Source organism: Pinus tabuliformis, chromosome 7 (genome assembly GCF_031772625.1).
Source record: "Pinus tabuliformis cultivar Carrire ecotype Pingquan chromosome 7, CPIR1, whole genome shotgun sequence".
In the NCBI taxonomy this organism is placed as follows: Eukaryota; Viridiplantae; Streptophyta; class Pinopsida; order Pinales; family Pinaceae; genus Pinus; species Pinus tabuliformis.
In genome coordinates, this window is record NC_142293.1 from 73,783,335 (window position 1) to 73,810,595 (window position 27,261).

The 27,261-nt window shown below is 39.7% G+C and overlaps 1 protein-coding gene across 2 annotated transcripts in view; it reads right to left on the reverse strand.

Annotated features, from left to right (window-relative positions):
- The window catches only part of LOC149245267 (oxygen-dependent coproporphyrinogen-III oxidase, chloroplastic-like), a 358,638-nt gene that overhangs the window by 136,838 nt on the left and 194,539 nt on the right, over positions 1-27,261 (reverse strand). Inside the window, exon 1 of one of the 2 annotated variants that reach the window (XM_089457734.1) lies at positions 17,107-17,831. The exons of the other annotated variant lie outside the window; for it this stretch is intronic. Within the exon in view, the coding sequence (XP_089313860.1) occupies positions 17,107-17,646 (540 nt within the window). The 5' untranslated portion in view covers positions 17,647-17,831. Of the gene's footprint in view, positions 1-17,106; positions 17,832-27,261 lie in introns of those variants that run through there. 2 annotated transcript variants of the gene reach the window in all.

The following is a 27,261-nucleotide window of genomic DNA, read 5'->3' on the forward strand; positions in this document are numbered from 1 at the left end:
ACCAGTGCCACTTGGCCCACTTCCTTTAGCTGACCTTTTTAGTTGCCTTTTGAGTTCTTCTTTGGCCTCTCTAGCGTGCTCTAATTCTCCCAATGCTCTCATGGCTCTTTGGATAAGTTTAGGATTTGTATTTATACAGGGCCCCACATCATGTCCAGGGATTTGTGCAAGGTGATACTTCAACCTGTACACCCCCCCACGTATCTCCTTTCCACACAACTTGCAATTCAAGTTTTGTCTATCATTCGGAGCTTTAGGTTCACCATATTCCCAGAAAGGATCCAATTTCCTTGGCATGTTTGTTTTTGAATTTTGAATTTGCAAACCTATGGAAAAATAAGGATTAGGAAATAGGAATTTAGGATTACAAATTACAATTTAGCATTTACAAAATTACAAGTTACAAATTTCCAAAATCCAAAGTTCCAAACCCAAGTTACCCAACCAAATGGCAAATGCCAAAAAACAATGAAAAAACATAAACAATGTTTAAAAAAAATGAAAAAAAAAATAAAAAATTGGTTCCCATAGTCATACCAAGTTACCCATCCCAAATCAATGAAAAAATACAAAAAATTCTTTAAAAACAATGAAAACAAAAGGAAAATGGTGCCCATATGAAGTTTCCCAACCAAAAACAATGAAAAACAAAGTTTTTAAACAAGGAAAACAAAAAAAATTTAATCTAAATACCGTTTTTATGGAGAAATTGGTGATCTCCTCTTGAATTTCTCCTACAAGCACTTGGATTTGCTCCCAAACCCTTCACCTCCTCTCTCCAACACTTCTCCTCCTCCTACGCGCGCCCACAGTCAAAATGACCAAATAAAAAACGAAAATCGTGGTTATAAACCCGCTGCCGCCGCCCTCAGAGCTTTTTTCCCAAAAAATCGTGCGTTTTTCAAAAAAGTGCGCTTTTTTCCGAAAAAAGCAGTATAAAAAAAAGCTGCCGCTTTTTACCTATAAAAAGCGGGTTTAAATCGGCATAGGCAAAAAAATCGCGCTTTTAACAACACTGGTTAAAACTTTAACTCACGTACACACGGGTTCCCTTTACACACAGTCACGTGTAGGGCCATCATATGCACGGGTTGCTCACATCCAACCCGCGTGTACGCAGAGTTGAATTGTTGGGCATAGTTTCCCACAGTCAAAACTTTGATGCAACTTTTAAAAACTATCATAAAGCATTACAAGTAGGATTTGAGGGTTACCTGGAGACTTTGGGCTGATTCGAACGGTCCAATTGTTCAAAGGAAAGCTTGCTTAGTTTTGCTCCACAGCTCTTTGCTCCAAACAAAAATGAAAAAACTATGAGTCCAAAAGTCATTATATAACTTTGAAATTGCAAAATATTTTTTCAAAAATTGATTTGTCTCATGGAATTTTTGACCTGTGGGCTTGGATTGTCGATAGTGGGTTGTTTTTACAGGAAATTTTGGAGACTTCTTCGAGATGTTGTTTCGGTCCTATGATCGCTGACCCGTCATGGCAAGTATCGTTCTCTCACTGGCATTTAGGTTAGGGAAAACCATTTTCAGTTGCATCTTGCATACTAGCTTCCATTCAGCGATACATTAGCCGTAGGGTCGACCCCATCGTATCCTAGTCAGCAAACCATTTTCACTCACCGATTCTTAAATCATGATGTGATGGTAGAGCCATCATTTACATGGGCATCTTAGTTAGAACCTAGCTGACATTGGTTGCCCATGCTACTATACTGAGTAGGCTCGGTAGTCCTCTTTAGTCCCGCCATGACTAATGCGTTGAAGACACATTCTCCTTTCTTCCGCGCTAATTTCTGGCCTTATACCCTAGAGGCTCCTTTGTGTTGAGTTGTACTGCTGCATTGCATTTTGACTATTTGCACCTTTTGGCCTTGCGTCAGCTTCACTTGGACTCGTGTTTAAGCCACTTATTTGCCCATGTCTTCTGCAAAGTCAACCATGCAATCACTTAGTTTTTGCAACTTGACGCATCCTTTTACCCGTGGAAAGAGCATCCCTTTGAGTGTCCTTGACGAGTTTTGCCTCCCTACATTGAGCATAGGAATGTTCACCTCCCAGGAACTAGATCATCTGCTTCTCTGACACTCGTTCTTTCCGTTGTACTATAGCATTCTTTTATTCTTTTTCCAGCTTAAAGAAAAAGACAAAAAAATTATATATTCCAAAAAGAACAGGAACGGGACGACATTTCCATATTTGTTGGCAACTAGAGTCAGTGGTGTCGCCCTTGAACAAAGCACTCAAAAGAAAGTCTCTCCTCCATTGGGGTGGGATTTAGTTTGACTTAGGAGCGCCTTAACCTTGTTATTGAGTCAGTACTCCTCCGATTGGTTACCTCTTCCAATCATATGGAGAGTTTGCTTATGCCTCTTGCATGAAAAACTTATACAGAGTTATCATATGCTGCCATATAGTCATCATTGAGTCGTGCTTTTGTTCAAGGGAAGTAAACCTGAGTCGGCCTCTCTGCGGTGTCTCTTGACCTATTTTTCAGTCGGCCATCCCTGGTTGTCAGTGTCATGTTTGTCATCACATCAGTTATATTGGTCCTTTGCTCGTGCCGGTTTGAGAAGGTCTCCATTGACTTCTTGCTAGCGGGTCTTGTCCTTATCAACTACGACAAATTGCTCTGAGGGCAGATCTAGAGCCGCACCCTGGCCCTATTTTCATTATTGATAGGTCACCTTGTGCTCAACATCGATCAATATCATGGGTCTTTGACTGAGTGGTTTCCCTTGTGTTCGACATCAGCTTTCATTATCACACATTGGGATTCGTGCAGTGCCTTGGTTTCCATTTGACCCTATTGGTGGATTCCTCGCCTCTGTGTCAGCTTTCATTATTGGTTGGTTCAGAGGGTTTCTATCATGTGCTAGCTACATCTTGTGTACGCCAAAAACGTGCTTCGGTTGGGTTATTACATCTTTTTCATCTGATTCCTTTCACTTTATTGGCCTATGGGTTACACTCGCACTAGATTGATGAAGGATGCCTTAATGCCTTCCTTCTAACGAATATTTTCCTCTCGACTACAGCTCATTTGCTCTGGGAAAAAGATTTAGAGTCCATTTGGTAGTACCTTCGGGTTTGCAATCATCAATGGCAGATTCCTTCGCTATCAACAGTGGGAAACCATCATTGTCTCCTGATTAATAGATTCTTTCAAGTGTTCGACTTCAGCTCATTCATTCACACTTGTTAAATTGTACTAGGGCACCTTGACTCTCATTATCATTATCAATGAGTAGTCTCGCGTTTGTTAACGGTATACATCAATGACCAGTAATCAAACGATTTCTCACGAGGTCGACCTCAGATCATTCATTCCCATTGTGTAGAAACATACCATGGCGGTCAGTGAAGACCTCGGGTTGCATCAGCATGTTTTGGTTCACTTGTCAGTTGCTCCTGTTCCTGCTAGTTGACACCATCCACCTTACATGTTGCAGTTCTTCACAGCGACATCTTATATGCTGGCATCCGAGTTGCGATGTAGTATCATTTTATTCCATCATGTTCATTTGGTACTAATGGGATCAGTTTTTGACATCAGTGATCAGCTTCATCTTTCAGTCCACCACATTGCCTGCCCAATCAGCATTGGAATATCCATGTAGCCTCACATCTCCAACAGTGTATCTCAATCCATGAGTGATTGTGCCCCGAAGATATCTCAAAAGATTCTTGGCACCAATCCAATGTGAGTGATGAGGCTCAAACATATATTGGCTCAACGTATTGACTGCAAAACATATATCTAGACGGGCGTTCACCAAGAACATCAATGCTCCTATGAGTTGACAATACTCAGAAGCATTTCATAAAACAAGTCGGCAGCACTACCGCATAACTTCTTGAAGTTAAGCTCTATCGGGGTAGTCACAAGCTTGCAGTCCACCATACAAATTTCTCAAATATCTTCACAACATATTTTCCTTTAGATAGGAAAATTTCTCTTGCCTTTTGCCAGACTTCCAGCCCTAAGAAATAGTGCATTAGTCCTAGGTCCTTCATATCAAATTCGGAAGCCAACTCCCTCTTACATTTGTGAATGAGAGGGCCTACACTTGTCAGAAATAGGTCGTCAACGTACAGCACCAGTATGAGAGGCTTATCATCCTCAACCTTAAAGTAAAGGTTTGGATCAGCTTCACTCCTAGTGAATGCCAGCTTCATAAAGTAGTTATCGATCCTCTCATACCAAGCTCGGGGTGCTTGCTTCAGCCAATAGAGAGCTTTCTTCAACCTGCATATGTGAGATTCCCTATTGTGAATCTCAAACCCCTCAGGTTGTGTCACATAGACTTCCTCTTTTATCGAACCATGCAAGAACGCAGTCTTGACATCCATCTGATGTAGGTTCCATCCTTGCGAAGCGACAAGGGCTATGATCGAACAGATAGTGGTGTATCGTGCAACAGGTGCAAATATCTCATCATAGTCTACACCTTCTTTTTGAGAGAAGCCTCGAGCAACAAAGCAAGCCTTGTATTTTCAGCACTCCCATCAACTCCATGCTTGATTTTGTAAAGCCACTTCGAGGTGTCCTGGGGTCTAGGGACCACATCCCAGACATCTTTATTCATGATAGACTCGTATTCCTCATTCATAGCATCCTTCCATACTTGATGCTTCACGGCTTCTTCGAATGATGAAGGCTCATTTTGAATGATGGTGCTCATAATGGTCAAGTATCCCTGATACCTGGTCGGCTTCTTACTTTCACGGAAAGTCCCTCTGGGTGCAATATGTCCTTCGGCATCATCAAGTGTCCCCCTAAGCCATGAGGGCCTCTTCTTAGAAGAGGAAGGCTCTTGCGAAGGGGGATCAATAGGATCCATAGGTTCTTCCATATCGAGCATCGTCTCAACTTCCTTCTCATCTGTCTTCCTGGTGTCAGCTTCTTTATCTTTCCTTAGAATAGGAAGATTGTCAACCTTGCTAAGAGCCATATCTTCGTCAAAGGTGACATAATGATGTATCTCAACTTCCCTTCGACCAACCACATAGATTCTATAGCCCTTAGAATTTTCGCTATAGCCCACGAAGATTCCCTTCTTTCCAAATGCACCTAATTTGCTTCTTTTCTCTTTTGGCGCATGAAATTATACAGGACTTCAAAAAATTCTAAAATGAGAGACATCAGGTTTCTTACCAGTGAACATCTCTTCGAGGGTCTTGGAATCCAATACTTGATGAGGGCATCGGTTTTGAACTATACAGCAGTATTCGCAGCTTCGGCCCATAGAAACTTCGGAATCCTTTGATCATGGAGCATGGCACGAATAACTTCCACAATCGTACGATTCTTCCTTTCTGCCACACCATTCTACTCAAGAGTGTATGGTGTTGTGGTCCCCCTCTTAATGCCAACTTCTTTGCAAAAGTCATGGAACTCATTGGATTCATACTCGGTCCCAATATCAGTCCTTAAGATCTTGATCCTCTTCTCGGTTTGATTCTTGATCAAAGCTTTGAAGTGACAGGAACAGGGGAACACTTCATCCTTCTTTTTCAAGAAGTATATTCAAGTCTTGCAAGAATAATCATCTATAAAAGTGAGATAATATAAATATCCTCCCAAAGAGTTCACGGGCATCATACCAAATATGTCGAAGTGAACCAACTGCAAAATGTCGAAGGTCTTTCTATGGCCTGAGGGGAACGGTCCCCTTTTGAGCTTTCCTTTGGCACAACATCCCGAACATACACCTTGATGCTCTATTTTGAATTCAGGCATCCCCATCACCATTTGTCTCACATCGAGTAGAGCCTTATAATGACGGTGGGCAAACCTTCAGTGCCATAGTTCAGACTGAAGAGATGTGTTGCAAGACATGACTCCCAACGGGCTTCCTCCAACTTGATATAAAGAGTCAACTCAAAACCCAAGAGTGAAAGCATCCTTAAAATTCTTTCTCCACACACATACCTTGGCATCGATGAAGGCCACCTTGTAGCCTTTGTCTTCCATTGCCGAAATGGACACCAAGTTCTTCTTAAGATCAGGTACATATAAGACTTCTTGCAAATGAATTGTGTTACCCTAATTTAATTGAAGAGTAACATTCCCTACACCCTTTACGGGATACGTGGAATTGTCTCCAATAATAATCTCCAAGTTTGTCTCCTCCTTTATCAAATTAGAGAGAGCTTCCTTGTAACCAGTGAAGTGCCTTCAGGCACCACTATCAATAAGCCAATTGCCCAATTGAGTCCGGAGGAGAGGTAGTAGAGGTCCCATATCAGATATATTCATCTTACTTATTGTTAACAACATTTGATTCATACCTAGAGTTCCTTGCTTTCTTGGAGGGTTGACCACTTCCTTAATTTCCCGCATTCCTCTTTCCTTTGCCATTGAACCTGCCATTCCTTTTATTGTGGTTGGAGTTGCCCCAGGAGTGATTTTGATCAGCGTCATGTGATGAGTCGTTTCTATTTGGACACTCCCTCACATAGTGGCCAAATTTATCCACCTTTCGATCCAATCTTTCCTTTGAAGTGACCTTTAGACCCAGAATTATTTCTCCTTTTGGCATGAGAGGAGAAAGCAGTGGGATTGCCTTTGCTTGTAGGGACTTCTTGCTCCACCATCCTTGCCTCTTCTTGAATGCATCTCACCATCAATTCTTCAAATCCCGGAATTCGATCATTGTTGAGAAGAGTAATTCTAAATACATACCATTTGGATGGGACCCCTCCAAGGGTGGTGATAGTTAGTTCCCTGTCAGAAATGACTTCTCCAATCGATAAGAGATCATTCTTGATTTCAGTGATCCTTAAGAAGTAGGATTGAATATCCTCGTCCTTGCCCTTCTTAATATCCTTCAGCTTACTTTTGAGGAACAAAACTTGATTTCCATCACTAACTTTAAACAAGCTTACCAGTCTATCGTAGATCTCCTTGGAGGTGTTCAACTTGGAAATGTAGGCCACCAGACGCTTGTCAATTGAGTCTCAGATGATCTTCTTCGCCTTGACTTCACCCCTAGTATATTTGTTCCTTGTAGCATTCAGTGTATTTGATGGAGGTTCCGTAATTCTGCCCCACATAGTCCAACACTTCCTATTCTTCCAATGTCAAATCAAGAGACATCTTCCATCCGTGATAGTTGGACTTCTCACATAGCTTGTCTTCGGCGAGGAAGTGTGATGAGGAATCCATGAAGCCTTTTGACTTCTTTTTTCAACTGTCTTCGGTGATTGCTCTTGCTCTTGCTTGGGCTTTGTTTTCACCTCACCTCTGATACCATGTTAATTTATGGTATGTTCTATGCTAAGAGCAATCTAATTCAAATCTTCTTATTAGCCCAATGTCAATTTCCAGTATAGCAATCACATTAACATGATAGTAAAACGATGATAGAACATAAATGAAAACAACAGAAGACAAGCCAAGACAAGAGACACAAGATGTGGCACCAGCCAGGGACAAACCCCAATGTGGGGAAACGCTTTGATCAATTCTTCTATATTCATCAATAATTCAACAGAGAGAGGGAGATAGCACAATATCACAAATCTGTGATTTACAACAGCAGTAATGAAACCCTTGAACAGCAATGACAAGGCTGATCAATCAGCTCCAAATGTCCTCAAGACAACCTAGGAGAACTCGGCCTCCAACAGCGATAAATAGCAACCCAAAACAGTGCTCAAAACATGGTCCAAACAGCAATCAATATATCAGCGCCTGCAATCAACCCTAACCAGTTAACGTTGTCCCAAAATAGTGGTCAAACAGAGGTCAAAAATGCTGATCTGAACTACGGCTAGCAAGAGAGAGACTCCCCACACAAATCCGCAGTCAAGGGAGCCTATACACTGGTCAACGTAGTGCTCTAGCACCCAAAACGAAGTTGTTGTACCTTCATGCATCTCCTACAGTTGCTGCCCTAACTGCGTCCTCTTTCTTCTTCCCACGTGAGAGAGTCTTCTTCCTCCTTCGCATACCCAAGAGACAAGGAGAGAGAAGAGATGTGGAGATGAGATGAGTGTGCTAATGCCTCAAGGTCTCCTCTACTTATATGCCACGTTGAGGTTTAGCTGGGGGTGTGCAACACAATTTTACTTGTTGGCCGACCTTGACAAATTGTCAAGAAATACAAATAAATTCATATCTCCATGAATAAATGTCGAAATCAGATGATCGTTAGATCAATCCTACACCTCACAATGAGATGAATCCAAGAAAAATATCAGTTGCCATAAATAAGATGACCCAAATGCAGTTTGGCCCTGGTTGCCAATTTTAACACTCCCTCTCAACTAGGGAGAACTCCATATGCTAATCCATTTGTTTGTCGGTACTATCTCTGCCATCAAATGCATTGCCTTGCAATGCTTAGCTCTGCTCTGCTCTGCTAAGCTATGAAGAAGAAGAAATGATCGAGAATGTATCACATCATCCTCTATTGACCCAAAGTCAGTCCCAGATAAAAGAGAGTGTCCAATAGCACTCTTACTAACCCGAAGTCAGTCCCAGATAAAAGGGAGTGTCCAATAGCACTCTTATTGACCCGAAGTCAGTTCCAATTGATCCCAGATCAATGTCATCCTAGCATAGGGAGTACAGTAGATACACGATGCGTCCATTCGTACTACTATGGTCCCTATCCTCATTTCCCTACTCATTGGCCAAAAGAGAGGTACTTCCCATGAGTCCTAGACTGCATGGGTAGGATGTCTCAGCAGAGCAGGATGAACCACTCATCCTGCCTGCATGTCGCCACGGGGTATCACAGGGGAAGGCTGAATCATTCACCTTCTACATAATGCACCACTAGGAGAGGGTGAGTCACCCTATGGTCGCTCATTGCTCCAAGAAGTACCCCAAGCCCCCCGGAGCTCCCGGAGCTCAATGTATGCATCATATAGGACCCTCATAAGAGGGTCTCTCCACGACTCCTAGTCGTTCTCAGAAAGTCAAGAATTTGACCTTTCCCAGGGGCTTCGTCAGAATGTCGGCGACCTGCTCATCAGTCCCAATATGATGGAGCCTTATTGCTCCTCGTTGTACCATATCCCAAATAAAGTGGTACCTGATATCGATGTGCTTGGAGCGATCATGAAATACGGGATTCTCTGATAAACGAATCCCACTTTGGTTGTCACATAGGATCACGATAGTATCCAGTGTAGGTCCAAACAGTTCACTAAAGAGCTTCCTCAACTAGACAGCCTCACAAGAGGCCATACTCGCAGCAATGTATTCTGCCTCAACGGTGCTCAAAGCCACTAACTTCTGCTTCCTGCTCATCCAGGATATCGAGGCAGAACCCAAAGAGAAACAGCACCCAAAAGTGCTCTTTTGGTCCACCACACTGCCTGCCCAATCAGCATCGGAATATCCATGTAGCCTCACATCTCCGACAGTGTATCTCAATCCATGAGTGATTGTGCCCTGAAGATATCTCAAAAGATTCTTGGCACCAATCCAATGTGAGTGATGAGGCTCAACCATATATTGGCTCAACGTGTTGACTGCAAAACATATATCTGGATGGGAGTTCACCAAGAACATCAATGCTCCCATGAGTTGACAATACTCAGAGGCATTTCCCAAAACAAGTTTGGCGGCACTACTGCATAACTTCTTGAAGTTAAGCTCCATCGTTGCAATCCACCATACCAAATTTCTCCAATATCTTCACAACATATTTTCCTTGAGATAGGAAAATTTCTCCTAGCTTTTGCCAGACTTCCAGACCTAGGAAATAGTGCATCAATCCTAGGTCCTTCATCTCAAAGTTTGAAGCCAACTCCCTCTTACATTTGTGAATGAGAGGATCTGCACCTGTCAGAAAGAGGTCGTCAACATACAACACCAGTATGAGAGGCTTATCATCCTCAATCTTAAAGTAAAGTTTTGGATCAGCTTCACTCCTAGTGAATCCCAGCTTCATCAAGTAGCTATCGATCCTCTCATACCAAGCTCGGGGTGCTTGCTTCAGCCCATAAAGAGCTTTTTTAAACCTGCATACGTGGGATTCCGGATTATGAATCTCAAACCCCTCGAGTTGTGCCACATAGACTTCCTCTTTAATCGAACCATGCAAGAACGCGGTCCTGACATCCATCTAATGTACGTTCCATCCTTGCAAATCGACAAGGGCTATGATCAAGCGGATAGTGGTGTATCGGGCAACAGGTGCAAATATCTCATCACAATCTACACCTTCCTTTTAAGAGAAGCCTCGAGCAACAAAGCGAGCCTTGTATTTTTCAGCACTCCCATCAGCTCCATGCTTGATTTTGTAAAGCCACTTCGAGGTGACAACTGTTTTGTCCTGGGTTCTGCGGACCACATCCCAAACATCATTCTTCATGATGGAATCGTATTCATCATTCATAGCATCCTTCCATATTTGATGCTTCACGGCTTCTTCGAACGATGAAGGTTCATTTTGAATGATGATGCTCATAATGGTCAAGTATCCCTGATACCTGCTCGGCTTCTTACTTTCACGAAAAGTCCCTCTGCATGCAATATGTCCTTCGGCATCATCAAGTGTCCCCCCAAGCCATGAGGGACTCTTCCTAGAAGAGGAAGGCTCTTGCAGAGGGGGATCAATAGGATCCATAGGTTCTTCCATATCGTGCATCATCTCATCTTCCTTCTCATCTGGCTTCCTGGTGTTAGCTTCTTTATCTTTCCTTAGAATAGGAAGATTGTCAACCTTGCTAAGAGCCATATCTTCGTCAAGGTGACATCATGACTTATCTCGACTTCCCTTTGACCAGCCACATAAATTCTATAGCCCTTAGAATTTTCGCTATAGCCCATGAAGATTCCCTTCTTTCCAGATGCACCTAATTTGCTTCTTTTCTCTTTCGGCACATGAAAATATACGGGACTTCCAAAAATTCCAAAACGAGAGACATCAGGTTCCTTACCAATGAACATCTCTTTAGGGGTCTTGGAATCCAATGCTTGATGAGGGCATCAATTTTGAACATATACAGCAGTACTCACAGCTTTAGCCCATAGAAACTTCAGAAGCCTTTGATCATGGAGCATGGCACGAACAACTTCCACAATCGTACGATTCTTCCTTTTCCGCCACACCATTCTGCTCAGGAGTGTATGGTGTTGTGGTCTCCCTCTTAATGCTAGTTTCTTTGCAAAAGTCATGGAACTCATTGGATTCATACTCGGTCCCATTATCAGTCCTTAAGATCTTGATCCCCTTCTCGGTTTGATTCTCGATCAAGGCTTTGAAGTGACAAGAACAGGAAAACACTTCATCCTTCTTTTTCAAGAAGTATATTCAAGTCTTGCGAGAATAATCATCTATAAAAGTGAGATAATATAGATATCCTCCCAAAGAGTTCACGGACATCTTACGAGATATGTCAAAGTGAACCATTTGTAAAATGTCAAAGGTCTTGCTATGGCTTGAGCGGAATGGTCCCCTTTTGAGCTTTCCTTCGACACTTCCCGGACATACACCTTCATGCTCTATTTTGAATTCGAGCATCCCTGTCACCATTTGTCTCACATCGGGTAGAGCCTTATAATGAAGGTGGGAAAACCTCCGGTACCATAGTTCAAACTGAAGAGATGTGTCGCAAGACATGACTCCCAACAAGCTTCCTCCAACTTGATCTAAAGAGTTGACTCGAAACCCAAGAGTGAAAGCATCCTTAATATTCTTTCTCCACACACGTACCTTGCCATCGATGAAAGCCACCTTGTAGCCTTTGTCTTCCATTGCCAAAATGGACACCAGGGTCTTCTTAAGAACAGGTACATATTGGACTTCTTGCAAATGATTTGTGTTACCCTGATTTAATTGAAGAGTAACATTCCCTACACCCTTTACGGGATAGGTGGAATTGTCTCCAAGAATAATCTCCAAGTTTGTCTCCTTCTCTATCAGATTAGAGAGAGCTTCCTTGTAACCAGTGAAGTGCCTTGAGGCACCACTATCAATAAGCCAATTGCCCAACGAGTCTGGAGGAGAGGTAGTGGAGAGGGCCGATATCAAATAATATTCATCTTGCTTATTGTTAACAACATTTGATTCATACCTGGAGTTCCTTGCTTTCTTGGAGGGTTGACCACTTTGTTGATTTCCCGAATTCTTCTTTCCTTTGCCATTGAACCTGCCATTCCTTTGATTGTGGTTGGAGTTGCCTTGGGAGTGATTTTGGTCATCATCATGTGATGAGTCCTTTCTATTTGGACACTCCCTCGCATAGTGGCCAAATTTATTGCAAACGAAGCATCTTCACTTCCTTCCACCTTTCGATCCAGTCTTTCCTTTGAAGTGACCTTTAGACCCAAAATTATTTCTCCTTTTGGCATGAGAGGAGAAACCAGTGGGATTTCCTTTGCTTGAAGGCATTTCTTACTCCACCATCCTTGTCTCTTTGTTGGGAACAGGTTCCCCCAAGACCCAGTTTTGGGGTTAAAAGCCCATGTTTTGGGGCAAAAGGCCCAAATTTTGTAATAAAGATGTAAAGTCACCGTATTTTGCCGTCGCGGAGCGCGAAGAGATCAAAGGGTTGTCCACCCTTGTTTTGTGTCATGTCGACTATAAAGATCTACCCATGGTCTGCGAACCATGGGATTGTATAAAAAGGGAGTCTTAGAAGAGTGACAAGAAGATGAAGGATTTTGGGTAAGAAGTTCTAAGTGTTCTCGAGTCTTAGCGTAGGTAGAGGCTCTCCAACTGAGTGCGCAGAGGCCTAGGATGGAAGTCCACAGCTGAGTGCGCAGACCCCTACCGCTGTGTGTGCAGGGCGGATAGAATTTGTACTGAACTTGAGATATCAATAAAGAGAATTATTCTGCAATCATTGTGTATTTTGTCTCTGTTTAATGCATCTGATTATATTATGTTACGATCTAGGTTTACATTATAATGTTTATTTGATGCGTGAATGTATTTGATTATATTTGTTAATTGAATGCAAGCAAGAGTAAAGGATTACGCGAAGGTAACTGTAAATGCATGGTAGATTAGGTAACACTTAAGATAACTTGGGAACTTATACAGTAACTCAATCACAGAGGTGCGTAAGTGCCTGGACCTCGGGTTAGGGCTGCGCGAAGATCAGTCGAGTACCTTCATGGAGGTATTGAAGGACGAAAGAGAAGGGACATCGATAAGCCCTAAAGGCTTATCAATCTGCACGAAGGCAGGATCAGGAAGTATAGACCGACATCATGACCATCTCAAGGTGTGGAAACTTGGTTCCTGCATCCCCCCATACTGCTTCGGGTGAGACTTCGGTCCGCGCTCCGCAGGCTGATGCCAAAAGGGCTAGTAGTGTAGGGATTTGCTTGACTGACCAACGTTAAACTCGGGTCAAGGCCCATCAAGCCAACACTCTTCTTGAATGCATCTCGCCATCAATTCTTCAAATCCCGAAATTCAATCATTGTTGAGAAGAGTGGTTCTAAATACATACCATTCAGATGGGAGCCCTCCAAGGGTAGTGATAGTTAGTTCCCTGTCCAAAATGACTTCTCCAATCGATAAGAGATCATTCTTGATCTCAGTGATCCTTAAGAAGTAGGATTGAATATCCTCGTCCTTGCCCTTCTTAATATCCTTTAGCTTATTTTTGAGGAACAAAACTTGATTTGCATCACTAATTTTAAACAACCTTACCAGTCTATCGTAGATCCCCTTGAATGTGTTCAACTCATAAATGTAGGCCACCAGACGCTTGTCAATTGAGTATCGGATGATCTTCTTCACTTTGACTTCACCCCTAGTATATTTGTTCCTTGTAGCAATCGGTGCATTTGATGGAGGTTCCGTAATTTTGCCCCTCACAACACTTCATGTTCTTCCAATGTCAGATCAAGAGACATCTTCTATCCGTGATAGTCAGACTTCTCACGAAGCTTGTCTTCGGCGGGGAAGTGTGATGAGGAACCCATGAAGCCTTTTGACTTCTTTTTTCAACTGTTTTCGGTGATTGCTGTTGCTCTTGCTTGGGCTTTCTCTTCACCTCACCTCTGATACCATGTTAATTTATGGTATGTTCTATGCTTTAGAGCAATTTACTTCAAATCTTCTTATTAGCCCAATGTCAATTTCCAGTATAGCAATCACATTAACATGCTAGTAAAATTTTGATAGAACATAAATGAAAACAACAGAAGACAAGCCAAGACAAGGGACACGAGATGTGACACCAGCCAGGGACAAACCCCGATGCGAGGCAACCCTTTGATCAATTCTTCTATGTTCTTCAATAATTCCGCAGAGAGAGAGAGATAGTACAATATCACAAATTTGTGATTTACAACAGCAGTAATGAAACCCTTGAACAGCAATGACAAGGCTGATCAATCAGCTCCAAATGTCCTCAAGACAACTAGGAGAACTTGGGCTCCAACAGCAATAAATAGCAGCCCAAAACAGTCCTCAAAACATGGTCCAAACAGCAGTGAATACATCAGCTCCTGCAGTCAGCCCTAACCAATCAACGCTGTCCCAAAACAGTGGTCCAACAGAGGTCAACAAGGCTGATCGGAACTGCAGCTAGCAAGTGAGAGAATCCCCACACAAATCCACAGTTAAGAGAGCCTATACGCTGGTCAATGCAGTCCTCTAGCACTCAAAACGAAGTTGTTGTACCTTCCTGCATCCTCCTACAGCTGCTGCCCTAGCTGCATCCTCTTTCTTCTTCCCACGTGAGAGAGTCTTCTCCCTCCTTTGCATGCCCAAGAGACAAGGAGAGAGAAGAGACATGGAGATGAGATGAGTGTGCTAATGCCTCAAGGTCTCCTCTACTTATATGCCACGTTGAGGTTTAGCTGGGGGTGTGCAGCACAATTTTATTTGCTGACCAACCTTGACAAATTGTCAAGAAATACAAATAAATTCATATCTCCATGAATACATGTGGGAATCGGATGATCATTAGATCAATCCTACACCTCTCGACAAGAGGAATCCAAGAAAAATATCAGCTGCCATAAATAAGATGACCCACATGGAATTTGGCCCTAGTTGCCAATTTTAACACTTTAAGATGATTTATTTGTTACTGCTGTATTTTATCTGCCAAGTTTAATTCTTCCAAACATATTGTCGGTACAAAATGACTTAAGATACCAGTAAATTCCAAAAATGTCCTTAAATTAGGCTGCAATCTATTTTACAGCTTGGCAAAATATCAGTTCACCTTAGTTCAACACTGTGACCTGACTTTAACAGAGTTTCTTCACATATGGCATTTGTAAGGCCAAAAATTTATACATGGATCACCTACTTAATTTAGCCAGATTAATTCACCGATGCAAAATGGACCTTATCTTTATCAAATTGCTTGAAAGAATAGTGTGCAAAGCTGTAGATAAATCAAACGGTAACGATTAATGCACAAAGTGATAAGGAAAATTAGATGTTGGAAGTGCCCATTTGAGTTAACATGTCATATGCTTTTCCTTGTTCCACGGTCACTGGCAAATAAAAACAGCTAGCAAAAACAGGCAGCTTAGAGTATGTATACTATGTTATGGTCAAGAAGCTCTACCATGCAAGAAGGTGGATTTAACATCCCTATGATGGACCTTCCCATTTATGCGAGGCAGCAAGGGCTAGATCAAGGTGGATGGAATTCATTTCGGCTACAGGGACAAATGTTTCATTATAGGAAATCCCTTCAACTTTAGAAAACCCTTTGGCAACTAACTGGGCCTTATGTCTTTCAACACTTCCATTTGATGCATACTTAGTTATATACACCCATTTACATCTTCCCTCGCTCTTCGAGAATGGCTTTTTTTTTTTTGAACATTATTTTGATAGGGAACTAGCAACCTCCGCAGATATATGCAACAGCCCACAAGCCACATATATCAGAAACTCATAGTTCAGCCTAGGACTGAGACATACAGAGACCACTGGAATTGGAGCCGGGATCCTACACTCCAACAGGACGCCTACCCTTCCAGCCTTATTATGATGGGCTATGTCTCCGAAGACTTGAACCCAGGTGGATGGGATGGCAAACCACCATCCCTACCATTGGAGCTAAGCACCTGTCGATGAGAATGGATTTTAATGGTCCAGGACAAGAGAGGTCCACTTCGGTCCCACTAAAAGGTCACGAGGTCCCACTTCTACTAGGTCCTACCCATACTCAGCTTAATAATTGGTCCCATACTCAGCTTAATAATTGGTCCACGAGTCCTAGTTTCAATATCGTGGCAGAATATGCTCCAACTTTTGACTTCATTTTATCAGTTAAGATGAAGTTACCCTTGTGGAAAGACAAAGATAAGTGTGAGTATGAGGCCCAAATTATAAACAGATGGACGGTTAGGATCAAAAATTTATAAGTAGAAAGGGACAGAGTAGAATTTTAGATGCCTACTAAGCATCGGGCGGCCTGAGATTCACCAGCTCAAAAATTCGCCCTAAATGGGGAAAGCAGTATTGTCAAACGTTTTATTACACAAAACAGATAATACTTCAGCTAAATGCCGCGCAGAACCAAATATCAATGCAAAAATGCCGTAAAATATCCACTGTTGCCAAAAGCAGTGACCGTTTTGGAATGTAAGGAGACTGAAAGACGAAGTAGTAGTAACAAATTTAGCCTTAACAGAACTCAAAGATGACCCTAGCAAATGCAAAGACGGTTTTCCCAGGATGGGGTAGCTATATTAGGAATTTTCGTTTTACTTTAGAAGACGGATGCCTTTTTTCCGTTGATGAAATATTGATAATCAAAATGGGTAAATTACTAAATGCCCGGATTATCCTTGATTTTGATGATATATATAAGCTGCCTAGTCCATCAGCAAGCCGATTCCAAGCCGTAAGGATAGTAATGAATGTATCTCAAACTGTATTTTTCTTTGAAATAAAATGTAACACGATTTTTGTCTCGAAGGTGGATTCCAGCTATCAAAACAACCGCATTATAGAGTTAATTACGGTGGAAAATAAAAGTTCAAAAAGCTCACTGAGCATTTTGGGATACAATGAAAGAGTAAAAGAAGGCATCTGTGACGGACTTGACCTTAACGTTATCTCAAGTTAAACCTAGCAAATACAGAAACAGACTCCAGCCATCAAATTAAAAGCATTATTACAGGAAAAACAGGGTAAAAGCTCACCGAGCTAATTCCGGCAGCGAAGAACGGAATTGCGCTCAATCTGTTGCCATTGTCTGGGGAATTAACGGGCTTGGCCGCACGGTAAGCCTCGGGCGGCATACTCCCATAGACAACTGAAACATTAACGCCTGCCTTTTCCCACACATTTCCGTCCTGCAAGACTCTGCTGATTCCGCCCCCTCCCCCTGGCCTCGACCACACGTCCTCCCTGAAACTGTGGCCGTCCACCGCTTCCACAGCCGCGCACACGTCATCCTGCGCTTTCCTTATCATTTCCTCGAAACGCGCTCTCACTGAACTTGTGCCCAACTGTTCTCCTTCGCTGTCTCTCAGAAACGTCCCGGGCTTCTCCGCCATGGCCGATTCTTTCTCTATCGCACCCACTGCTCTCGCAGAAATCCCTTGTCGGCGTTTCCACCCTGAGAAGGCCAAATTGTTGCGGCATCTTCCCCTCCGATTCGAACTGGTGGCCTCAGAAAACGAGATTGAGCGGTAGGATACACAGGAAAACACAGGAGAGCTCACACAGGCGTTCGGCATCTGTGGTAATTCTTGAAGGAAATGGCCGACGATACTCTGAGATTACAGTTGACCCATCGAAACTGTATAAGTAGGCCAATCCTCTGTAGTGCAATGGCAAAAACCTGTGCGCGTATGATGACCAACGGGGAAAAATATTCTTTGGGTAGTTTTTGACTTCCTATGAAGGATAGATTGAATATGAAAATATATTATAATTTTATACCCGGTAACGGACTTCATGTGGATAAGCCCGTGGATTAGCCTAGTCATAGGCTGGCGCTAGCTGTCGAATCCGGGCGAGGTTCTTGATACTAGAATAAAATTATTTACGAGAAGGTATGATGTTCTTAAAACTAGAATTATTTACTACAAATCATGATGGTACAAAACTGTCAAATTCGCGGCAGATTCTAAACACTGGAAACTATGATTATACAAACCTGTCGAATCCTGGGGTGATTTTTATTAATAATTAGAACGTAGGATTCTCGATTACTTAAAACAGAAAAGGGGTTTTTGTTAAATTTGGAATTTGATTCTTTTAATATTAAATTTCCATTTAATTTTTATTGCATGTGTCTGAAAAGAAGGATTTTTTTTAAAATACTTTTTCATCCTATCTATTTGGATAGTAATTGATTACAAACATTTATAATAACATTAAGATGGGTGAACTTTACAATTATTGCTCCCTCACACATGTTGCTAATACCCTCCATTAAACCAACCCGGTATTAAACTAATAATAATAATAAATACAAGTCAAAGAGATTTAAGGATACTTCAGTATATTTCTCGCATAATGCAAGGAAATATATATATAAATATTTATTTTTTTGACAAGTTTAAAATTCCATTCGAGGGTAGGGTTATGTATATGTATTGGTTTTTATTTTTTAAGTGAATAATGAGAAGAAAAGAAATTAATATATATATTACAAAATTTGGTTTATTGGGTTTTGGATAAATGTGTTTGGGGTGTTTTGTTAAGGTATTTTTTGATGTGAAGTCACTGATTCAATTTTTTTTTTTTTGGGGGATCGGGGTGATATATTGAACATGATGAAGATGTAGTCTTGTCAATCTTTAAAAAATATTATAAAATGCTATTAATTTAATAAAAGAATTGTGTAACATTTGAGTAAATATTTTAATAGATAAATTAAAATTATTTTAATAGATAAAATTATATTATTTTAAAGTAATTTTAATTACTATATTTTTTTGAAATTGATTTTCGAATTAATCATGTCGTCAATATTTACTTTTAGAAGCTTCTAATTTTTTAATGACTAAAATTTTTGCAAAAGAGAAAATGATAAATAAATGGTATAGATTTTAGTTTAGAAAATGATCATTTATTGGAATTTATATAAATTATTGATAATCAAATTATATTTAAATATAGAATTAATTAATAAAAACTTATATTAAATGTATATTTTTTATATTAAATATGTAATATATTAAATTAGGAGAGTTAGTTTAATTGTCGAATGTTTAATTATTTTTATGTTTAAAATTATTTAATTTAGAATTATATTAATTTGTCAATAAAATTATTAAGGATGTTATTTATAAATACTAGTTTGGATCTATTTTAATTTCAATTTAAGGCTCCAATCTTTTTTATTTTTTGATTTCTCTCTAAGTTTAGTTATATAGAGAGAGGGGTGTAGTCTAAATATTTTTCTAGTTAATTTTAATTAAAATTCGGCAGAGATTTAAAACTTGAGCTTAAGTTGTTTAATTAGCAGAAGGCTTCCTATTTCAACTTCACGTGGATGAGGGTTTGTTGACCTTTTTTTAATTTCTTTAATTGACGGCCTAGATTGATTCTTAAGGGAATATGCTCAGCAAATGCTTTGTCTGAATGCTTATCAAGCGTGTTAGAGAGTTTGATAGGTTGTGTTGAATTTTAATAAATTTAATTGAATAGAAAGAAAGAAGAAAGAAATTATTTTAACGTCCACGAGGCTAAAGATAGCCTATGGGACAGATTGCTTCTTCATCCGCTTGATGTATTCGGCCCTTTTTCTATGAAGCTTCACAATAAATGCTCCCAGGTTCTCGATAAACCCCTCGCTAAATAGATTATCCCAAGAGCTAGCTGCCAGCATATCTGCATAACTTTCCCTGTTGTCTTTGAAGACCTCACATTCTAAAATGAAATGTTTTTATGTTTCCACTTTTCCGGAAGAACAAAAAATGCATACCCTTTCCTCCCACACTTTCTTTGGCCTTTTCCAGCTCCCTGTTTCACAACAGAGTTGATGGGAATTAGTCCTTAACTGAGCAATAAGAATTTTGGCTCTCCAAGAAATATTGGCCTCTATGTATGCTTTTGGTTGATGATTATGAATGGGATTAAACACTTCAATATAGTAATTTTTCTTTCTTCCTAGCTCCTTATCCCAAGTACATTTGTGGAACTTTTCCATAACAAAAGCTTTTATTTCTTTGTTGTTTATGGGACACACGTTCAAGCAAATACCTCATTTACTAAACCATTTGTTATTTTGTTGCATCCAAGTTTTTTTGCTCTTGCACAATCTATCATTAAAGACAACCCTAGGCCATCTACCCTCTTCCATTTGCTCAATTTTTTTTAAATACCTTATGATTCGCACCATAGCAATTGCTTCAATAGGAGCAGTCCTTGTTTCACTTAACAAGACATCACAAAGAACTGCACTTTTAATCTTAAATTTATTTCTAATCAAACGCTTTTGAATTTTCTCAATTTGTTTCCACTGCATGTCGGAGGTACTGCTAGCCCATAGTTCACAACCATAAAGAATCACTGGAAGCCCAAAAAGAGTTTGAGTGGTCTTCCAGTCCCATAACTCTACCTCTCTACACCTATTTTGAAAAGCATAAAATGCTTTCCAACCCCCCAAAGTTCTTTTCTTTCTACAACCATTCCAGCTTAGTTTTTTGTTGAAGTCAATCCCGAGATATTTGTAATCCGCAACTTCTTCCAAAATGTTGCCTTCAAAGTAGAACTTATGCTGGTTATGTTTTCTTTTCTTATAGAATACCACTACTTTCGTTTTGTTGATATTGACTTGCATCCCCACATTTCTACAAAAATACTCAAGAAATAGTAAGTGCTCTTGCAAACCAAGAGCCGATTTAGCAATCAGAATAAGGTCATCTGCATACAAAAGAAGCCTTATAACAAACTTGCACAAATAGATACCATCACCCCCTTGCGAATTTAAGCACTCCTCAAGCTTGTCGATATATAAACCAAAAAGGGTAGGAGACAGTGGGCAACCTTGCTCGACCTCGATATCGCTTCTAAAACTTTCAGAAATGCCTGCTGAAGTTCTAATTTTGACTTTCACATCTTCATACAGCCTATGCACAGCTGCTCTCAAATGTTTAGGAACCCCGAGTTCCTCCATTCTCTTCCAAAGTTTATCCCTAGGAATTGAGTCAAACTCTTTTCTGAAATCAACAAAGCAATAAAAAACTTCTTCCTTTTTCTCCCAAACTTTTTCAATGATGTGCCTTAAAGTTATGCAATGATCAATTGTGGAATGTTTAGGTCTAAAACCTGCTTGCCCTTTAGCACGCTTATCTCTTTCTTCTGCCCATTTGCTAATTTTGATTTCTAGCATGCTTCCAAATAGCTTTGCAAACAAAGAGTTTATCATGATGGTCCTGTAATTGGAGGGATTATTGACGTCACCACTCTTCAAAAGAGGTATTGCCAGACTAGTTGACCAATCTGTGGGGAGCCCTTGTTGTATGATGTTGTTGAAGATTTTTGTAATGTGAGGTGCAAGAACCTTTGAGCCCCACTTTAGATATTCTACTTGGAGTTCAGCTAAGTCGTTTGTTTTTCCAACACCCAACTTCTTGATACCCATCTCTACCTCTTGTACCGTTAAGAGTTCAGTATCAGTGTTGACCAAGGGGGGAGGGTCAACCTTGGGAACCTACTCATAGAGTTGTCTTGCATACTCAAACCATTTACAAGCTATAATATTATTTCCAATTTATATCTTTTTCGATTGGAGCTCCTTCCAAAATAATTTGGGATTATTTTTCCCAAGGAAGATTAGTTCTTCCCTCCTTGAAACCATGAAATCAGTGTTTTTCTTGCTTAATAACTGCTTGTACGATTTGAACTTTATGTTATCCTTGTTTGACTCTTTCCACATTCTCCTTGCCTTTTTGCATTCCTCGTCAAACCAAGCATTAACCGGAAAGCAATTTGTTTCAGACTTCTTAATTTTTGTTCTTTTGCACTTTGCAAGTGTGCATTGAATTAAATGTGTTAATTCATGACTATGAAGGCTGTGAATTGTAATTTTCTCCTTCTCAAAGAGCCTCTCTAGCATCATTTTGAAGGTATTACAATTTTTTGGCGTCAAAAGGATTCTGCCCTATGGGAGATTTTGTTGGACATGCTGAATTTTTTACTCTAATTGTTTTTTTCCAATCCAAGAGAAACATAAATAAATTGGCTTCTGATCTGATTTCAAATCCCACAGCTGATCTCCAACCAAAACTTCTTCCATTTTCTCATACAAACCATGCAAGCAAATTACATATTCTACCACACTTGCTCCATTGTAAGTATTGCAAGTGAAATTACCGGACTTTGCCCATCTAGTCAAGCGAGTACAAATGACTAAATCAAAGGTCCACATAGAGTAAGCAATTGTTCACCAAAGAGATTGCAGCCCTTGTCCTCTGAAGTTCTTTCCCATTGATGATTACTTCCTTATGTAAGCCAAATAGGGTCACAATCATCTTTACAACAAAGAATGCTAGCTTGCTCACTTGCAGTCCTAGCATTGAAATCACCCACTATAAGGACTTCACCTAGCTACAAATATGTTGCAATATCCGCTTTTAAAGCTGCAAATGGATCTTTGTGGTCAAGCCCTCTACCTTTGTATATTTTTGAAACCTGTGTTGCAAAATAGCATGCTGCAATTCTGATGTGGTTTCCATTTTCTGATATTTTAAACCAAATGAATTGCTTATTTGAGTCTTCTTTTTCTAACTGAATAAGGCGACCTTCTTTCTCCCTTACTAAAACCATGATACCCCCATGCCCTTTGTCATTCCCTGCTGCCTTGTTCCACACTACCATCTTCCAGTATCCTTCAAACAAAGGTGTCTTGCACCCTTCATGCTCATGTGTTTCTATGAGGCAAATTATGTCTCTATTTTCCGCAATAGGCCCTAACCCAGGGCCTCGTCTCCATGGGTAACCTCTGCAGTTCAAACAAACTAATCTTAAGGAAACTTGGGTATGAATTAATTGCTATTAATTTTGACATGCAAGACTCACATTTGAGTCTTTGTCACTGTTTTCCCATACCGACCTTGCTTTCTGATTTCCTGTTGAAGAGTGTGTTGCCTCTTCTTTATTACCATCTTGCTGCTTTGTTCTAGAAGGAGGTCCAAATTGCGCTATCACAGCATTGCCTTTATAAATCCATGCTCTCTTTCCTTCATCTCTTGCTGCCCTAACTTTTAAAATTTCCTCCCTTCTTTCCTCCTGTTGTTTTACAGTTAAATCTTCTTCTAGGAAAAAAACGAGAACCCCTCAAGAGATATTTCTTGCTTAGAATAATATATTTATCACACAAGCTAGGCATAATGACTTTTATGGGCCTGGCTCTCTCCCCGTTAAACTTACCCACCCTCCATGCTTGACATATTTGTCCTTGCCATAGCAACTTGTCTTTCAAGAAGTCTCTTGCAAGGTCAATAGTACATTCATTTTTCCCATAGTCTTTCACCCTTTTAATAATTATGTTTGCTGCCCTATTTTTCCTTGCCTTCACTATCTTGCATGTTGTCAACCTGAATATTTGTTTCTCCTTCCTTATTAGCAGAATTGCTAATAACTTGAGCCCAAGTTTTGGAAACTTTGGTCGAATCTCCTTTTGTTTCTTCTCTTGCGTTCTCTTCCTGGTTGTTTATTTGGGCAATCATTTTCCCTTTATCCTGGGATGATTTCACATCACCACCTCTATACTTTCCACTATAGATTTCTTTATGTTTTGCACATCCACCTTCATGCGTTGCCATTCCGTCTTCCCTATCAGGAGAGTTTCCTGTAGCAATGCCACTTGTTCTTTTAAAATTTTATTGCTTTCTGCTAACGCATTGTTCTCAGCCATTATTATATGAATTTTATGATCTCTTTCCTGCCCTTTAGCTCCTAAAACCTCCAACCTTTGTTTTGCATTTAACAATTCTTTCACATAAAGATCAGATGACCAGGTGAGAGGTGTGGATGTGGGACTATATAAGACAGAATCATCAATGACTTTTCCTTTGGACTTCTTGTTGCCACGTGCTTGTGGAGGAGACTTGTTTGAGTGCTTTTGGAAAGGGCTCAATTACTTTTATTTTGAGACCATTTCTTCCTTGCTTGCTCCCATTTTAGACGGGCTATTCTTCATTTTGAAATGCCCCGATATTGTTTGGCATTGACCCAAACCCACTTCCCAGCTTTGGTGGATGAGGCTTTTTCACTTGTCCTAAATCATTTGTGTCCACATGTTCTGAAATTTCTAGTTCCTTTGTCTTGTTTGAATGCATTTGTTGTTTCTTGCTCGCTGCCCCTGCTCTCACACTGCTCGCTGCTCTCACTGTTGCCCACACTGCTCACACTGCTCTGCTAGTTTTCATAGCCATATTAAGTACCACATCCTCTGAAGCAACATTTAAATTGAGGCGCTCAATCACAACTAGCCAATTCTACGCAACTGCTCTCCTCAGGAATCACTCAAACCCTCTAATCAGCGAGAATAAAAGCAAAACCGAAGCAATCCACCCGCATACAGGTTTTACTCGAGATTTCATAGCCATATTAAGTACCCATCCTCTGAAGCGGCATTTAAACTGAGGCGCTCAATCAAAACCAGCCAATTCTACGCAGCTGCTCTCCTCAGGAATCACTCAAACCCTCTAATCCTGTGTAGATCGCTGTAGAGCTTTCGTATCCTTATTCGTTCTTTATGTGACATAGCATTCAACCGTTGCAGTGCGTTAGAGAGTTTGTTAGGTTGTGTTGAATTTTAATAAATTTAATTGGATATGTATGGTTATTCGACAATTTTTTTGCAAAACTATATAATTCGGTGTGTTTTTAATTGAATTATTATGGAAAATGACGCCATTTATTGATGTGGTTGTGTTAGTTTGTAGAATTAGAGTGCCCCGGGTTTTTCAGAGTGTTGAATCCATTTATGCATTCAAAAATGCATTAAAAGAAATAAAAGATCACTTTCTTGCTTATTGTATCGTTAGTGAAAAAAGGTTATTTCCTATATAAGTTAGACTCTCTCTCTCTCTCTCTCTCTCTCTCTCTCTCTATATATATATATATATATATATATATCATGGGCAAAATCAAGGGTTGAGTTAAGATGGATCTAGACTTGTGTATATATAATCATGGGTTGATTTAAGACGGATCTAGGTAAGATGTGCAAAAATCCAGGGTTGAGTTAAGATGGATCTAGGCTAGTGTATATATAAGCACGGGTTGATTTAAGATGGATCTAGGTATGTATATATATATATATATATATATATATATATATATATATATATATATATATATATATATATATATATATATATCATTGGCAAAAACTTGTGAAAACATGGAGCCCAAAAAAACTCTCAATGATAAATTGGCTATTTTGCCTCAATTTTATTTTACTTATTAATTTATTTTTATTCTATTTTATTTTATTAATTTTGTTTTTTATTTTAATGTAATTTGATTGAGCCAAAATGTTTGAAAAAGTAGGACATTACAACTTCTCTTCCATATTGACTAAAGAGTGTCTCTCAACCCAATAAAGAAGTATTCATTTGATTTCCCCTCAAAATTTATATATATATATATATATATATATATATAGATATATATGCCAAGTTCATGAATGATAGAGTTATTGTAATGAGTTCAAATTACAAATTTAATATATTCTAATTAAATTGTGTTATTCTAATTAACATAACATCATTAATATGAATACATACATCATTATTAGGAATACATATTTTAAGATGTTAGGTAACTAATCAATGATTACAACATTTTAGCATGAAGTATGGATGGACTATGCATATATGCTCAACTTTGTATTGAAGTTTATTCTAGTGCATCATTGAAAAGTATGGACAAATCTCCTAACCACTTTGGTATAATGTCACTTGGCTTATGCTTAAAGTTTTCCAAACTATCTTGTTAATCCATAGGCTAGTAGCTAGAGTGGGTTGATCATCATTGAATCAGGTCTTGAAAAAAAATGGACTTAGGTCTTGGATTATGAGAACACTAGATCTATCATCTTTTAAGACATTTACAAGGTTTTTGTCCTCGTGCACGAGGTCGTTGTTTGTTAGTTTTTGGTAGCAATGGACATGTATTCTAGTCTCTATGGTATCTATGAGGCTAAGGAACACATTTTCTCCAATACTCAGAAAAGGTTTCATAAGAAAAACCTTAATTAGATTAATTAGCCAATTATTAATTATTTTCTTAAGTTTAATTTAAGAAAATTGGTTAACTAAATCAAATTAATTAAGGCATATTGCTCTAGAGACTTCTAAAAAGGTCACTTGATGGGGTCAACATGAACTTCGCCATTGATTGTGATTAGATCATGGTCGTTGGTTTCTCAATGGGAGATTATAAGAGCAAGTTAATAGGGCTTTGGAGAACACACAAAGAGACACTCAATTGTGTGGTTTGCGGTGACAGCAAGGGCACAGAGGGAGACACCAACAATAAGATTTCAACAAAGGGATTGAGGAGAGAATTTCTGGAGAAATTCTCCCCACAGTGATTTCAGCATTCTAGTGATAGGATGGGAGGCCAAATATATCTACAAAGAGGTTGTACCAGCAGGGCGAATTAGCCAGTGCACAGAGCTGGGCAGCTAATCAATTTCTAGTTGTTGAAGACAGGTGCCATAGGAAGTGTGAGTTGTTCAGTCGAGTTACAAGCAGAAGGAGTTGTAAGAACGATTTTCCAGTAACATAGCAAGTTCCAGTTTAGGTCGTATGCATTTCTAGTTTGCCAGTGCGTAGAGTAGGCAAGGAGTGTGAATTGCACTTGGAGGTCATTTGATTTTGTAGGGAAAACTTGGGTTTCCAAATTGATTTTCCAGTGGAGAAAATTGTATGTCGGAGCTTTGCCAATAAGAGGCAATTAATTGTTGTCTTTCTCAGTTTTGTTAAATATTTAATATAAACCCTCATTTGCAAAACTGGTTTTTGCCATGGGTTTTTCTAGGGACATTTGTCCAAAAATATTGGTCTCAAATTTTTTATGCGTGTGCATAATTTTCTCAGTTCCTGTATTTATTTGTGAATATTACAATAGTGAATTAATCATTATTTGTTGAACTAATTTTCTAAAGACAAATAAACTGCATAAGTTAGAAGATTAAATTCTAATTGTTGTAATTATGGAAATTTCACATGGTATCAAAGTTGATCAAAGCACAAAGGGTTTGCAAGAGTAAATTAGTGTAGGGCATAGGAAGAGAAGGTTGAAGATTTTAATCCAATTCAATTTCTTCAATCATTCTCCATTTTATTTGAGTTTTGCATATTTCCAAAGATGGTCACAACAGG